This window comes from Monodelphis domestica, chromosome 2 (assembly GCF_027887165.1).
Source record: "Monodelphis domestica isolate mMonDom1 chromosome 2, mMonDom1.pri, whole genome shotgun sequence".
Lineage (NCBI taxonomy): Eukaryota > Metazoa > Chordata > Mammalia > Didelphimorphia > Didelphidae > Monodelphis > Monodelphis domestica.
The window spans coordinates 233,551,292-233,565,390 of NC_077228.1; the positions used below are offsets into that span (position 1 = coordinate 233,551,292).

Here is a 14,099-nt window from a genome sequence, read left to right on the forward strand (position 1 = left end):
GTAGTGAGACAATCTAATACTAAGTCTTTTTCATGGAAGTTTAGTATACCAGAATGTAGGCTAAGAACTAACTGAATTAATAGCCAAATAGATCATTTCTACTATGAGCAGTAAAAAATATAGAATAATTTACTAAGTTGTATCTGTTTTTGTCATGCAATTAAACTGCTCCCTGAGAAACAAAACTGTCACTGGGAAAAAATTTTCCTGTAAGTGTTCTAATTAGGATACACTGTTATTGACTTTTACAATTTTATAGGAATGCTAAGGGAACCTTTAACTGTTATATCATGTGCAAACAACAAACTGATCTCAACTTGAAGAAGACCTCTGGGAATGAAGGAAGATATATTGGTGGGAAGGAGAGGGATAAAAGTGCAGAAGATGGAGATGAGGAAGAAATAAACAAAGTACAAATCAGAAAGAGAATGCTAAGAGGAACCTCCCCCCCCCCCCCCCCCGGACTCTAAACCAGTAAAAAACTTACCCAACTTGGTGAATGTGCATGCCTTTGTTGGTTGGACTAGCAGGAGCAGACTGAGTAAGGGAAGATGTGTCAAGGATGCGCTGGGGACGGGCATTGACAGTTGCCTATAAAAAATGGAATAAATACCATGAGAGGTTAATTAATCAATCAGCAAGTATTTACTGAGAGTTCCTAAATGCCAGGCACAAATACAATGAGTCCCTCCTCCAAAGGAACTTACATTCAAATGGGGAAGATTATAAGGATATAGATATAAATGGAGGGACTGAGGTGGGGACTAGGCCTGTATTTTCACTGGTGGAGGAAACTCCCAGTGAGCCCTACACCCATAGGGTGGTACCTTCTAGGTAACTTTTTTTTTTTAAACCCTTATCTTCTGTCTTGGAGTCAATACTGTGTATTGGCTCCAAGGCAGAAGAGTGGTAAGGGGTAGGCAATGGGGATCAAGTGACTTGCCCAGGGTCACACAGCTAGGAAGTGACTGAGGCCAGCTTTGAACCTGGGACCTCCTGTCTCTAGGCCTGGCTCTCAATCCACTGAGCTGCCCCCCTTCTAGGTAACTTTTAACCTTCAAGAGTTGCCTAGGGAAGTGAGAGGGTAAGTGATTTACCCAGGGTCACACAGCATATAATGATATATCTAGAATAAACATAATGAGGATAAATTTAAATTAACACACAGTCTTTAAACACCATATGGTTTGGTGGTGGTGGCGGCTAGCAGTTTAGGGAATCAGGAAAGACTTCATCTACAATGTGTGGAGTGAGTTGTGGGTTGAAAGAAGAGAGGATTTCTGTGAGGAAGTGAGGAAGGAGTACATTGGTCAAGGGTAACAATCTCTTCTTAGTTTACAAGATAACAATACAAGGTTATTGGCTACATTATTTTTGAAGGGCTCTACAACTAACTACATACTAATAAGCTTTCAAAAAAAGAGTTTTGTCTGTAAAAATACACATAAGCTCTAATTGTTCACAAAATGCAATTTTTGATATTCACTTGCTTTAATTATGTTAAAAATCTGAATCCAATCTTATATAACAAATATTTATTAAATGTACACTCTATACCTGGCTAGTTTCTAAAAACTCTGTCCTAAGTGCTGGAGATGCAAAGACAAAATGAAAACAGCCTCTGTTCTAATGATCTAGTAATTGTTTATCTGGGATCCAATAAGTCCTAATCATGGCAATTGTTAGAAAAATAGTTATGTTTAAACTTATGCTAGGTTTCTCATCACCTCGTAAGGAGCCTTCTTTGCTTTCAGTACCCTTCTAATTTCTGCCTTTGAAAATACTCTTCCAAGGCAAAGATTTGAACATGTCATTGCCCTGAACAAAATTTTTTTTGTGATTATTGCTTCTAGATTAAAATTCAAACACCTTAACTCAGGACTTAAAGCCATCTACCATGTGGCTTTTACCTACCTTTTCCCACTTTAATTCATGATACTACCCATTGTACTCTCTGTTCTCAGTCAAACTGGGTTACTAGCTGTTCCCTGAACTTGGCTTTCTACCCAGTTGTAAATTCCTTTCTCAAACTACTTTGCATTTATTTGTCTGTACACATGCAAGCTTCCAGAGACAGTTTTGTCCCTGTCCTGGTATCCCTTACACTAGGTATAGTACCTTATACATACTAGGTGTTTGATAAAAATGTTGAAATGAAAAAAAAAGTTAACCAAGTGGTTAAAAATGAAAGAAAGCCAAGATTGCAAGGGGGCGGGAAGGCTTCTAACTTTCTGGTCAATAGTGAGCTGTCCTGTCCTTCCTCAAATATTGCAAGTACTTTGTTAGAAACTTTCTTTTGCCCCATCACATTAAACATATATTATCATTATTCATGTATAGAACATGTTGTTGTTTGTTCTCTTTCCTCCCTCTACTTGTGTAGGAGATGGATTAGAGGTCAGGAGAGATACTAATTATGAAACCATCATAATGATCTAGGAAAGAGATCATAAGTCTCTAAAGTGGTAGCCTTGTAAGTGGATATTGGGGGATGTTGTGAAAGTGGAATTGCAAACAATTGGCAAGTAATTGGATGGAGGAATAAGGTAAAGGCAAAGTTGAGGATATTTTTGAGATTGAAAAATTGAGTAACTAGAAGGATGCTAGTATCAACAAAAAATATGAAAGCATCTGGAGGTGGGATAAGTATAAGAGAATATAATGGAAAACAATGTGAAATCTGAGGGCAAAGGTCTTAATGCACACACAACTCACTAGAGTATATTGCAAATGTAAGTACTTGAATTGAAGGCTACTTCTCATCCTTACTTTTTTTATGGCTATACTTCCTTTAAAGAGAGATTTGTCTGAAGCAAATTCTCAACTTTCATTTCTCCTCCTTGCACCACTCCCTCCCTAGATGCCTGAGATCTCACACCACTTTTGCTTTCAGATCAATTCTCTTGAACATTGTGGTTCTCATTTTGAGGAGGTATGAGTAGTGGCAGACTCATTATAATACTGTACATCATGAATTTTTCAAAAAGGAAAATGTAGACTCTGTATGCTCTGAAGAACAAAGCTGGGCATCTAAGCTGGCCTTCGAATGTATTATCTGTTTCTGTTCTTGTTCAAAGCCATATGAGTACAATGACTCTTGCTCCTTCTTGAAAATGTAGCTTTTTAAAAATAATTATTTTACCTTTGCTGTGAATGGGACAAGTTGATTATGACTTGGAAATACAAAAAGAAGATATATATTAGAAACAGTACTAAGTACTAAGTACTAACTAAGAGTGTAGTTATGCTAGAAATTCAATGAGTGGGATCAATGTCCAAAGCTGATTTGTATTCATCAAAGGTGATTTGTATTCACTTAGCTCCCTTAAAGAGATTTATAAAATCCTTGGAGAAACTAGGCTGAGAGGAACAACTACAATAAGGGTTCTACTATTTTTTTTTTTCCTGAAGAGAAAAAGAATTTATCTTGAACTGCCAAACAAGCTCTCATGTCTCAGTTCTGTGACTTAGTAATGTGAGAAAACACTTGTTCTTCTTAAAATAATTTACTTCATGCCACAAATTTTTTTCTTTATCAAAAATACTCAACACAGGTTTTTGCTTATAGCCTGAATTTTTTTTTAAATCTATGTATAGTAGGAATAGTTACTTTGAATACCAGCCCCAGGTTGAAGTGGTATAGACTAGGAATTGCTTGTAAATGTTCTCATCTGAAGGTATGCAATATGTACTAGGGAAGTAACTGGAAGGGTAATTAAGCCTCAAGCCTTTTGAGGGAGCAGCTTGATGGAGCCATCCTGGGAAGCTGCTTCATTAATGAGTCATGCCCATGAAGCAACACTTAAAAGAATCCAAGGCTTTCTATAATTGTATCCAACTGTGTTGCCATTAGCATCTGGAGAAACCAGAGCAGTCTATCATTTTCATTCTTGTTTTTATTTTCTCTATTTTTTGGGTTGAAAACATTTTCATCAAATTTATATTTGATGCTAAACCCTGTAGATGAGGGGAAAACAGTCAGTGGTATAAAATTTCCTTCCTCTAGGGCTCATACATAGGGTTTGAAATTCCAACACAGAAAAAAAATTGTGCCAGCTTAAGATTTGGCACCCAGGAGGGCAGGACTTCTTTGTTTCAGGATTTAATATAGATTTGGAAAGCCTTCTTTAAGGTTATAAATGGTAGGGAAACAATAAAAAAAAGACTTTATTGGCAAATGGACTGCCTTTTTTTTTTTTTAAATAAACCTAAGTTTGGCAAAGATTTTTCTTTTCTAATAATCACTCAGCAGTTTTAGGGGAGGAGCTGAGACCCACTCTGGACACTTAAAGTCATCAGGTTTCAAAGAACCTTATGACACCCAAAGAGAATGATGATCCAGTTATAAGGGAGACAGCTAAAGAAACAAAGATTGTGAAACTAAAAAAAACCTATTTAATAAGAACTTGAACTAACAGCTTCCTACACATATCTACTTCTTCCCAAATACATAACTCAGCTTCCAAGAAATCTAATTTTTCATTCATAAATATCAATTGGTAGTTAAGAACTTTGGAAAGGCAACCAGGTCCATAGATTTAAAATGCAAGACAAATTAATTATGAAATCTTTCATTTAAATAGCAACAGAGCTTCCAGAATTCAGTTCAACAAACATTTATTAAATCTATATGCTGTGTGCAAAGCATTGTGCTAGTCAGAATTGGGGGAAAAACAAAGTTTAGGTAAGACAGGGTTCTTGGCTCACAGGATGACAGAGACACAAAATATTATAATAGAAAAATAATATATCAGATAGCTACAAAATGCTATTTGGGTAATAAAAGAGGTTGCCAAGGTCACACAGGAAATAATGCTCCTTAATATTATAAATAAAAGTTTCCATGCCAGAAGAGTATAAGCTCTTTGAAGGTAGAGACTTTTAATTTTTGTCTTTGTATCATGGGTCCTTAATATTGTGAGAGACACAAAGAAAACACTAAATAAATGTAGGTAGGATTGAATCCTTGCCATAAATTGGGAAACTGAGATTTTTGGACCCCCCCCAATCACCCCGAATGAATTATTTCCACAATGAAGCCTAAGATAGGTTTTTAGTATTAAACCTATCTAACATAAGTTCTTTTGAGTCAAATTCTTCAGTTTGTTTTCTCTCAAGTATGCAAATTGCTTGACCATTTCACACCTCTCCACCCTACTCACTGTCTGAAAAGAATCTTATTTCAGATAAAGGGGAGAAACTTAAACTAAAAAAACTGTCATTTCATTTCACATTACTCATTTGGGAATAATTGTTGACTGTTCTTCTCCAAACTTTCAGGAAAATGGTTGAAGGCGGAGGAAGAATACTTTTGATGTTGAACTAGAAAACTTCACCAAAATTCAGAAACCTTTCAATATTTAAGGATTATAAAAGCTCAAACAACCACTGTTTTAGACAGTGACTCATTACCCAAAGTTCTCAGACACTCAAGAGATGATCCCACTCTGAATGCTCCACTCCATTCTATTCTGTGGATTCATCAGCCCCCACAATATCTGCAATGAAGTCCCAATAAGAAAAATGAGTGGGAGTTACTGAGTTCTTAACTATTTCTCTACTTCAGGGCCTCCCAACATCTCTAAGGAGTAGGATTTCAACCTTGGATGAATGGTTTTTTGTTTTTTCCTGGTTTCTTTTATGGCAGTACCCTTCTAGAGCATTGCTGATCTTTTATAAAGTAAACTAAAGTAATCTTACTTTAATTTTCTGAAAGCAAACTCCTTAATGACTACCTTTGATTGATCTGACAAACAAGACTGTTAAGGAGCACTTTACTGGTTCAGTTAATGTCTATTACTTTTACTTAGAGCAATAATGCCATCAACCTCAAATAGAAACAGGGTCACTGAACTATACACAAGGATCCCTGCAGGAGAAAACATGTTAACCTTATCTATGTTCTGTTGCATCTTTATTTATTTTGTTATATATTTTCCAATTATATTTTAATATGGTTTGGTTGGAGGTGTATCAGGATGTATGTATGACACCTAGAGGCAATTTGGCATAGTGGATAAAGAGCATGTCTCAGAGCCATTAAAGCTAGATTTTTATATACTCTGATCGAACACAGTTAATTTCTCAGTGTTTTAGGTAATTCTCTTAATACTCTAAGTTTCAGACAAGGTGTTGACATGGGCACTGTACCCCAGAAACCCAGGCAAACTATTATCAGAGAAACTCCCTTGTTTTGCCTTCTCCTGACTCTGAGCCTAAAAACACCCAATGACCCCTCTAGGGTCCTGAGATGACTATCTTCCTTTGATCGTCCTCTAGATGGACAGAAAGATGCACCTTCAAGCCACACCTTGATCCTATCAGACATCTGTTTGTTCCCTAAAACTAAGGAATCTTTATGTCCCCAGGCAGACACCAGTATGATCACCCCATCTCATGCCTGAGTGACTAACTCTGTTGTAAAAAGTATAAAACCCCCAGAACTGATGTCATCGGGGGGAACAGCCTTTCCTTTCATGCTGTCCTCCCAAAGAACTGCTCCCCATCTTACTGTTCTACCTTGCTATCCTCCTGGCCACTCTCAACATTACTTTCTAAATTAATAAATCTCTTTTTTGTTTTTAAGCTAAGTTTTGGAGTCTTGCATGCTTGCAAAAGGTATCCTTCCCGAACCCCAAAGGTATTCTTCCAGTGCCCATAACAGTGTCAGTCAACCTGCATGGGGGAAGGAGTTCCCTCATCTGGGAGTTTCCTATATCAATGAAATTAAAGGTTAAGTTCTTTTGCTTATTCTTGATTTTATTTTATCAGTCTTTTGGAAGAGAAATCTTAACTATTTTATTTATTTTAGGGAAATCTAAGGTGAAACATTTATTTCAAGAAAGAAGGTCAGATAAGGAGGAGTTGCCTAGGAGATACTTTCAGATTCCTGAACTCAATGGGCTGGGTGATCACTGAATCTAAGCAGATGAGAATCCATCCATAATTTTTCCTTCTCAATTCTTGCTTGTGCTTTTCTAAGTCTATTTTATCCTGGGGTTATCCACTTTAATAAATAAATGGCCCTATTGAATTCTTTAAGTATTTTGTGGCTATCAATGAAATGCTTGAGCTGTTATCTATCCTTTTTTCCTATGTGATAGGCTCATTTCCCTTTCTGATCATATTTATCCTTGTCTTCAGTTCCATATCTCCCACAAATCCTTGAGGCTGTGGCCTACTTACACCAATACTGAATCTTTCCATTTTCTTTTGGGTCAACTGAAATCTTTTTTTTCTCCCAAGACCAACAAGTTTCCTGAATGGCAGCCATCAGAAAAAAGAATATGGTGGTTAAAAAGATTATTTAACATAGTTATTGTTATGGTTGTACTGCTCATGACATTTTTGTGTTTAATTACTTTTAAAGATATTGAGAGACATTATTTTAGAATTGCACTTTGTTTGACAGACTCTTAAAGTTTTTTTCCTCAGACAGTAGAATCTTATGGTTTTATGGGCAAGTAATTCCTCATGCATTTCTGTTCTCCATCTTAAAATTAGTATTAATGTGCAACCCCCCCCCAACCTCCATTCTTTTGAAGTCTTTTGCCCTTTTGAGATATCTTAAAAAGTGAACTCTGAATCCCTTTAAAATTATGTTCTCTTTGGCATAGCTTCCTTCTGTATGTATCTGGTTATGTTCAGTAGCTTTTCCCAACTTCATTTGTTCAAGTACTGTTACCATTTATTTTAATACTACATTGAATACTTAGGTGTCAAGCTCCAAATAAAATGCTTTCACTTTTGTCACTGATAAAAACACCAAAGACATACCTGAAGATTTATTTCACTTAATTCCCATTTGTTATCCATTTGTTAGTTCTCTTAATTTCCTAGGCTAGAGGTCTTCTTGCTAAACTCTGCATGGTACTTTACCCTCAATTAAAAAAAAAAAGTGAGGTGACAGAATCTTCTGTCATGCTATAATAGAAAAAGCACTGGATGCAGAATCAAAAGACCTGGATATGAATCTCAGTTTAGATATTTATTAGTTATTGACCTCTGGGAAGTTACTTACCTTCTTTTAATACTTATCCTCATCTGTAAAATGCAGATAATAATATTCATACTACCTAACTGACAGAGTTGTAAGGTTTGTGAATCTTGAAGAAAGTTGTTAAATGATATTATGTGCCAGGCACTGTGCTGGGGGCTGGGTGTAAAATACTAAGAAGAAAACCATGCCTATTCACCAGGAGCTTACATTCTAATGGAAAGAGAACAAATACCTATAGAAATATATGCAGCATCAAGAAGTGAATAAATACAAAATATGCAGAGTAGTTAATTGTGCTAGAAACTTGGGGGATCAAGAAAGGCTTCATGGAGCATATGGTGCTTGAACTTCATTCTAAAAGCCTAAGAGGGCCTCTGGGATGGGGAGTATTCCATGCATGAGGGACAGCCAGCTTAAAGGTACAGAAATAGGAGATAGACTATTGTGTACCATTCTCTTTACTTTTGTATATTTTTTATTTTACAGTCAACCACTTGCTTAAACGTGTGTTAGGAGCTTCTACAGTGTAAATAATGCCATCCTTTATCTTTATCCCTTCTACTATTTTGACTTTTTTAAACTAGTAGATGATCTGACTTCACAAATAGCTGATTGTAAAAAGACTCTCACATTGGTACCCAATCATTTTCACTCTGGTGAGATATGCTAAATTTCACTTACTATAATTTTGTTCAGTTCTATCTTCAGAAAAGCTATAAAATGATATTTACAGGTAGATTTGAATAAAGAAATAAAAGCTATCAACATAAAAATGTTAGAAATCACTAATAATAAGAAAAAATTAAAATAATTCTAAGGTTCTACCGGTACCCATCAGATTGGTGAAGCTGACAAAAACAGGAAAATGACAATTGTTGGAAGGGCTCCAGAAGAATAGTAATGACCTGTTGAGGGGTCCAACCACCCTGGAAAGCAACTTACAACTATTTTAATACCACTACTGCACATAAATCCCAAAGAGGTCAAAGTCAGAAGGCTAGAACTTATTCACTCAAAAAATATTGAGAGCAGTATTTTTGTTGTTGTTCTTGTAGCAAAGAACTGGAAACCACATGGGTGCCCATAATTGGGGAATGACTGAACAAATTATGCCATGTAGATAGAATGGAAAGTTATTATATCACAATAAGTTAACAATATAATCAATTTAGAGAAACCTCAGAAAATTTGAAAGAACTGATGCAGTATAAAGAGTGAAGATGATTGGTAGCAAATAGGTATAGGACAATTATTGTGAATTTTAAAACTATTCCACCCTAATCAGACCATTCTTTAGAAGATATGATTTAGATATTTCCTGATCAGTAACAATGGAGATACTTGGAATTACAGAATCAGGTCTTGGAAACTCTACATTCTCCATCCTACTCAGTTTAACAAGATTTTTGAAGGTCTGCATCAAACTCAAGATTTAATTATTTGAGGAGATGGCCTTCAACAGACATGTGCAAAAAAAAGGACAGACCTCTGGGATGTCCTAAGTCAAGCTAAGTCCTCATTGGTACAGATGAGATGCAGAAAAGTGATGTAAAAATGTCCATAAAAGGCATGTCACTTCCTTCCTCTTTCTTTCCCTGGAGAGGCGACTCTGGCTGGCAGTGTGCTAGGTGTTCCGACATCTTGGGAGTGGTGGCAGTTATTGTCTGGGTTTTGGCGGTGAGTTTTTCCTTGACCTGATTCAGGTTCAGGCATCTTAACTGAGCCCCTTTTGGAGTTCAGGTTGATTCCTTCCTCCTTCACACTCCAAATCCTTACTTTCTAGATCTTTTAATCTTCTCGCCCAGTACCAGCCAGGCAGGGGGTGGTGGTGGGGAGAAATCCTTCTCCCTTTTCTTCTCCCTTCTTCTTAATTTTCTCTACTATATCAATTAAATCACCATAAAATTTGGCAGCTGACTTGGGTATTTTATTATTTGGGTTTTTCATTAGGATTTTTATAAACAAAGTCCTTGGTGACCTAAATTAATTATACATTCAGTCTCAGCCATAATTTCACCCTTTACATTATACATTAAGAATATCCATGGTTTAATTAATGTTTTCTAAGATTTTTTGTCACTGTCAATTTTCTATCACTCAACCATCAATAATGTAAATGTGAAGAGGGTACTCTATATTCTTATGTACTTCTTGGGCTGGCTTGACCAAAAAATTCAACCCTTACTGATGCTGAGCTGTTTCACATTTAGCTACGTTGACCTTTGAATGGCAGGCACAATTTAATAATTTGACTATAATTGAAAGTTTTCCAACTAGTAGAGTTTGTGCACTCCTGTTAAAGCATTCAAGAACTTGGGGTCACTTCCACATCATTATGCAGAAGTGGAATGGGAATTTGGACCAATTACAGTGATTAGGTGTGAGGAACAGTGCATGTTGTATGAATGAATTCTTGGGTAAAATCTACCCAAATATTCAAATGTAAATGCAAAAATGCTTTTGAAGCCAAATAAATTATATTATTTATTATTGGCTATCTTGGAACAATAATCCATTATTGTGGTCTTCCATTAATGTGGACAATTGCAAGTGAAATGGTGCATAATCTTGTATAAGTAATTCTGGAGATAACTTAGAACCACTTCTATTCTTTTCCATGTTTTCCAGTTCTCTAATAGTGGTCATTTCAATGACTGGAATTGCTATCACTAGGATAATATACCATCACTCAGAAAAAAATAAAGGCTAAATTTCTGAGACAAAGAAAAGAGAAATAACACAAAGTAATTTCACTGAATAGGACTGAACTAGATTTCTCAGTTGGACCAATGGAAATATTCCATGTTTAAATTACTAATATAAGCTTTAGGTATGTCTCTTTGGAGATAGGAGCTATTCTAGAACAGACATTTAACTTGTGAGTGCAGCCTGAAACAACAACAAAAATACAATAAAGCATAAATAATGGGTGGTTTTTCTAAGTGAATATGCAACTTGCAGGGATATGTATAGTTTGGTAGTTGCTGTTTCTATTTCAGTTTGATACCATTGGTCTAGAGGCTTTCTAGTTAATTTTATTTAGAATACAGATTGACTATGTTAATTGAATATTGAAGGAAAAGTCCATAATTCATCTTAGCTTGAGTATATTAATAAAAGTAGTTGTAATACTTCAGACAGGGAACACTGCACAGTGGAGAGAAAAGTGGCCTAATAGCCAAGAAGACCAGTGTTCAGATTCCATTTATGACACATACTGGCTGACTAACCCTAGGTAAAGTCACTAAACTTCTCAGTGCGCATAAGTTGCAGAGATGGTACTGACTTACAATGGGTAGGGGAAGTTTCCTCAACCACAAGTTTCTAAAAATAATAAATCACAATCATAACATTAGCTAACATTTACATACTGTTATAAGTATTTAAAGTGTTTACACAGCTTATTGCCTCACAATTACAACAAGAAAACAGAAACTAAGGAAAACATTTAAATATGAAAAATGATGGTAAGAGAAAGACATGGATCCTTTAAATGCTAGGTTAAAGAAAGCATGTTTTTTTTTTTCCTTAATAAATAGAGATCTATAGGAGGATTTTGAACAGGGGAGTAATAGGGTCAGACTCAGGTGACAGAAACATTACTTTGAAAGAAGTGTTACAAGCTGAAGGGTAAAGGATGACTGAGACCAGAGAAATTCGGTGGGAAGTTAGTACGAGTCCAGTGGAAAAGTAAAAAAAATATTGGAAACAGGATAGTAGCAGTAAGAATGGAAAGAAGGGGGTGCAAAAATGGAGAACTATTTAAGAGAAATTCTATACACCCTACCAAGACACAGGATTTCAAGAGAAGGAAGAATCAAAGTTGAATCTAAGGTTTGGAACCTGAGTATAAGAATTGTGATACCTTCAGAAGATACTTTTATTTACAGATGTTATACTGTCTGCATCCAGCCCTTTGTCTACTACGGTATTTTTTCAATAAGATCCAAGGTCACTCAAAAAAGATCAGCCAAATAATTCACACATGGAAAATTGAGCTGATGGATACATTTTACCTACATTATGGCACCACAAACAGATGAACAATGAGGTAGGCCCAGAACTGAAGAGGAGGAGAGTGGGCTGGATTGTATTTGGGAAATTACAACAATACTTCTAATCATTCCAAATTGCTGTTTGAGAGAAAAGTCCATCTTTCTAAAAGTAATATTCTCTTGTGATGGTGATAGTTCTGTGGCTGCCAAATATGACACAAAGCTTCACAAATTGCAGAAGAATCAAAATTTCAGGTGATCCAAAGGTTAAAAAAAAGATGGGTGATAAGTATAATTAGGATTTTGCAAAAAGTAGGATTTTCACGATAAGTGGTATAAAAGATCATTATGGACATGCTTGCCTGGAAAAGATGGTAGACCTGTCACACATAAAGAAAGAATAACAGATGGACAGTTCAAGTGTTGTATCAGCATCTTTGAAGTACAAGAAGGCTTAAAAGAATGAATGATGGAGGTATCCACCTCACAATCTTGTTAGGGATGTAAATTTCAAAGATGGAAAGGAGGTTGAGTTAAAGCCTGGAAAGAGTCCTCCTGGATGGGTGAAGTAGGAGTATTAGAGATGGAGCTTCCAGTTCCAGTGGACTTCCACAGACACTCTTCTGGCTGGTTTCCCTGCTGCCAGTTTTTTTTTTTTAAACGATGTATTCTATCACTGCCAAAGCAATCTTAAAAAAAAACATTTTGACATCTTTTGTTTTTATATCTTTCACCTTCGAATATATCCCGCATCATTGTAACAAAGAATGAAAAGAAAGGGGAAAAAATGGTTTAGCAATAACCATGACAGTTGAGAATACTCCATACCTATACATAGTCTCTCATCTCCAAAGCAGTTTTTGATACTGAAATCTTTTGTACTAATTCAACTGTTTGTGGAATTAAAAAACCTAGAGCTCATCAAACCATAGATGAGGAGTTAAAAATGAATCCAGATATCATAAACAACAGAACTACCTCAGTAAATGAATCACCAAAATCATAGAATTTTAGAACTTGGACTTTGGAGATTTTCTAGTTCTCTTACATAGGAAGAAAAGTTTGATCTAAAAACCTTAGTGGATTCCTATTGCCTAGAAAATAAAATACAAATGACAGTTTAGTATTTCAGTATTCCCTATATAATTTGGTATAGATTTAACCATTTTGATTAATTCCACATTACTCCCTTTCACACATTCTACATTCCAACTGAACTGTGTGATTAATTGCTACTGATTAGGTCCTGTCTTTGTCTTTTACCTCCATGCCTTTATAATAGCTGAACTATCATGCCTCTATTTTGGCTTGTTAAAATCTTTCATTTTGCATTAAGGCTCAGCTCTGTTGTCATTTCTGGTTAACTTCTTTAGTCCTGTAAATTAAAACAAATCTCTTACCTTCTTCAGATATTCTTATCATACATATCTGGATTTCTCCTATGATCTTATCACATTATGCAAGTTTAACACTGTGAATTTTAGATTTATTCCACCCTGCTTAGTCTTTAGAATTCTAGCAACCAGGAATATATACACCCCCACTTAAGGATTATCTGTGAGGATGATGGCCTATGACCAACATGTGCTAGCAAGTGACAAATCAGAAACAACTAGCTGACCCCCTGGGCTATCCTAAGCCAAGCTTAAGCTACCATTGGTACATGTGAGACGCAGGAAGTGATGTAAAGAACTGCCTATATATTTCATGTGACTTCCTCTGTCTCTGTCTCTCTCAGAGACATTGAGCTTTCTTGGCGGTAACGGGGGCTTGCTTGGTGACATTGGGAGCTCGGGGCGGTATTTTGGTGTGCTTAGGGAGTTTTGGCTCTGTAGCATGGTTTAGGTGAGGTCCCTGAGTGACCTTGGTGAGTGGTAAGGCTGCTGATTCCTCCTCTCCTTGACCTCCTGAAAAGGCACTATCCTCTGAGGAAGCCCCTCATCTCGGAGGAGACCTTGTGGCTGGAAGCCAAGCTAGATTTAATCTTCTGAGAAGGCCCCTTGGCTGAGGCCTCTGAACTTCCCTTGGCTTAGGCTAGGTTAGAGAAATCTTATACCCTTTCCTCTCTCTCTTCTTCTTAATTTCTTCCTTCTATTGTAATTAAA

At 36.2% G+C, this 14,099-nt stretch overlaps 1 protein-coding gene across 3 annotated transcripts in view; it reads right to left on the reverse strand.

Moving 5' to 3' along the window:
- The window catches only part of RPTOR (regulatory associated protein of MTOR complex 1), a 569,750-nt gene that overhangs the window by 106,997 nt on the left and 448,654 nt on the right, over positions 1–14,099 (reverse strand). For all 3 annotated transcript variants that reach the window (XM_056817367.1, XM_056817369.1, XM_056817370.1), the window contains one exon: positions 488–591. In XM_056817367.1, the coding sequence (XP_056673345.1) occupies positions 488–591 (104 nt within the window). The remainder of the gene's footprint in view (positions 1–487; positions 592–14,099) is intronic.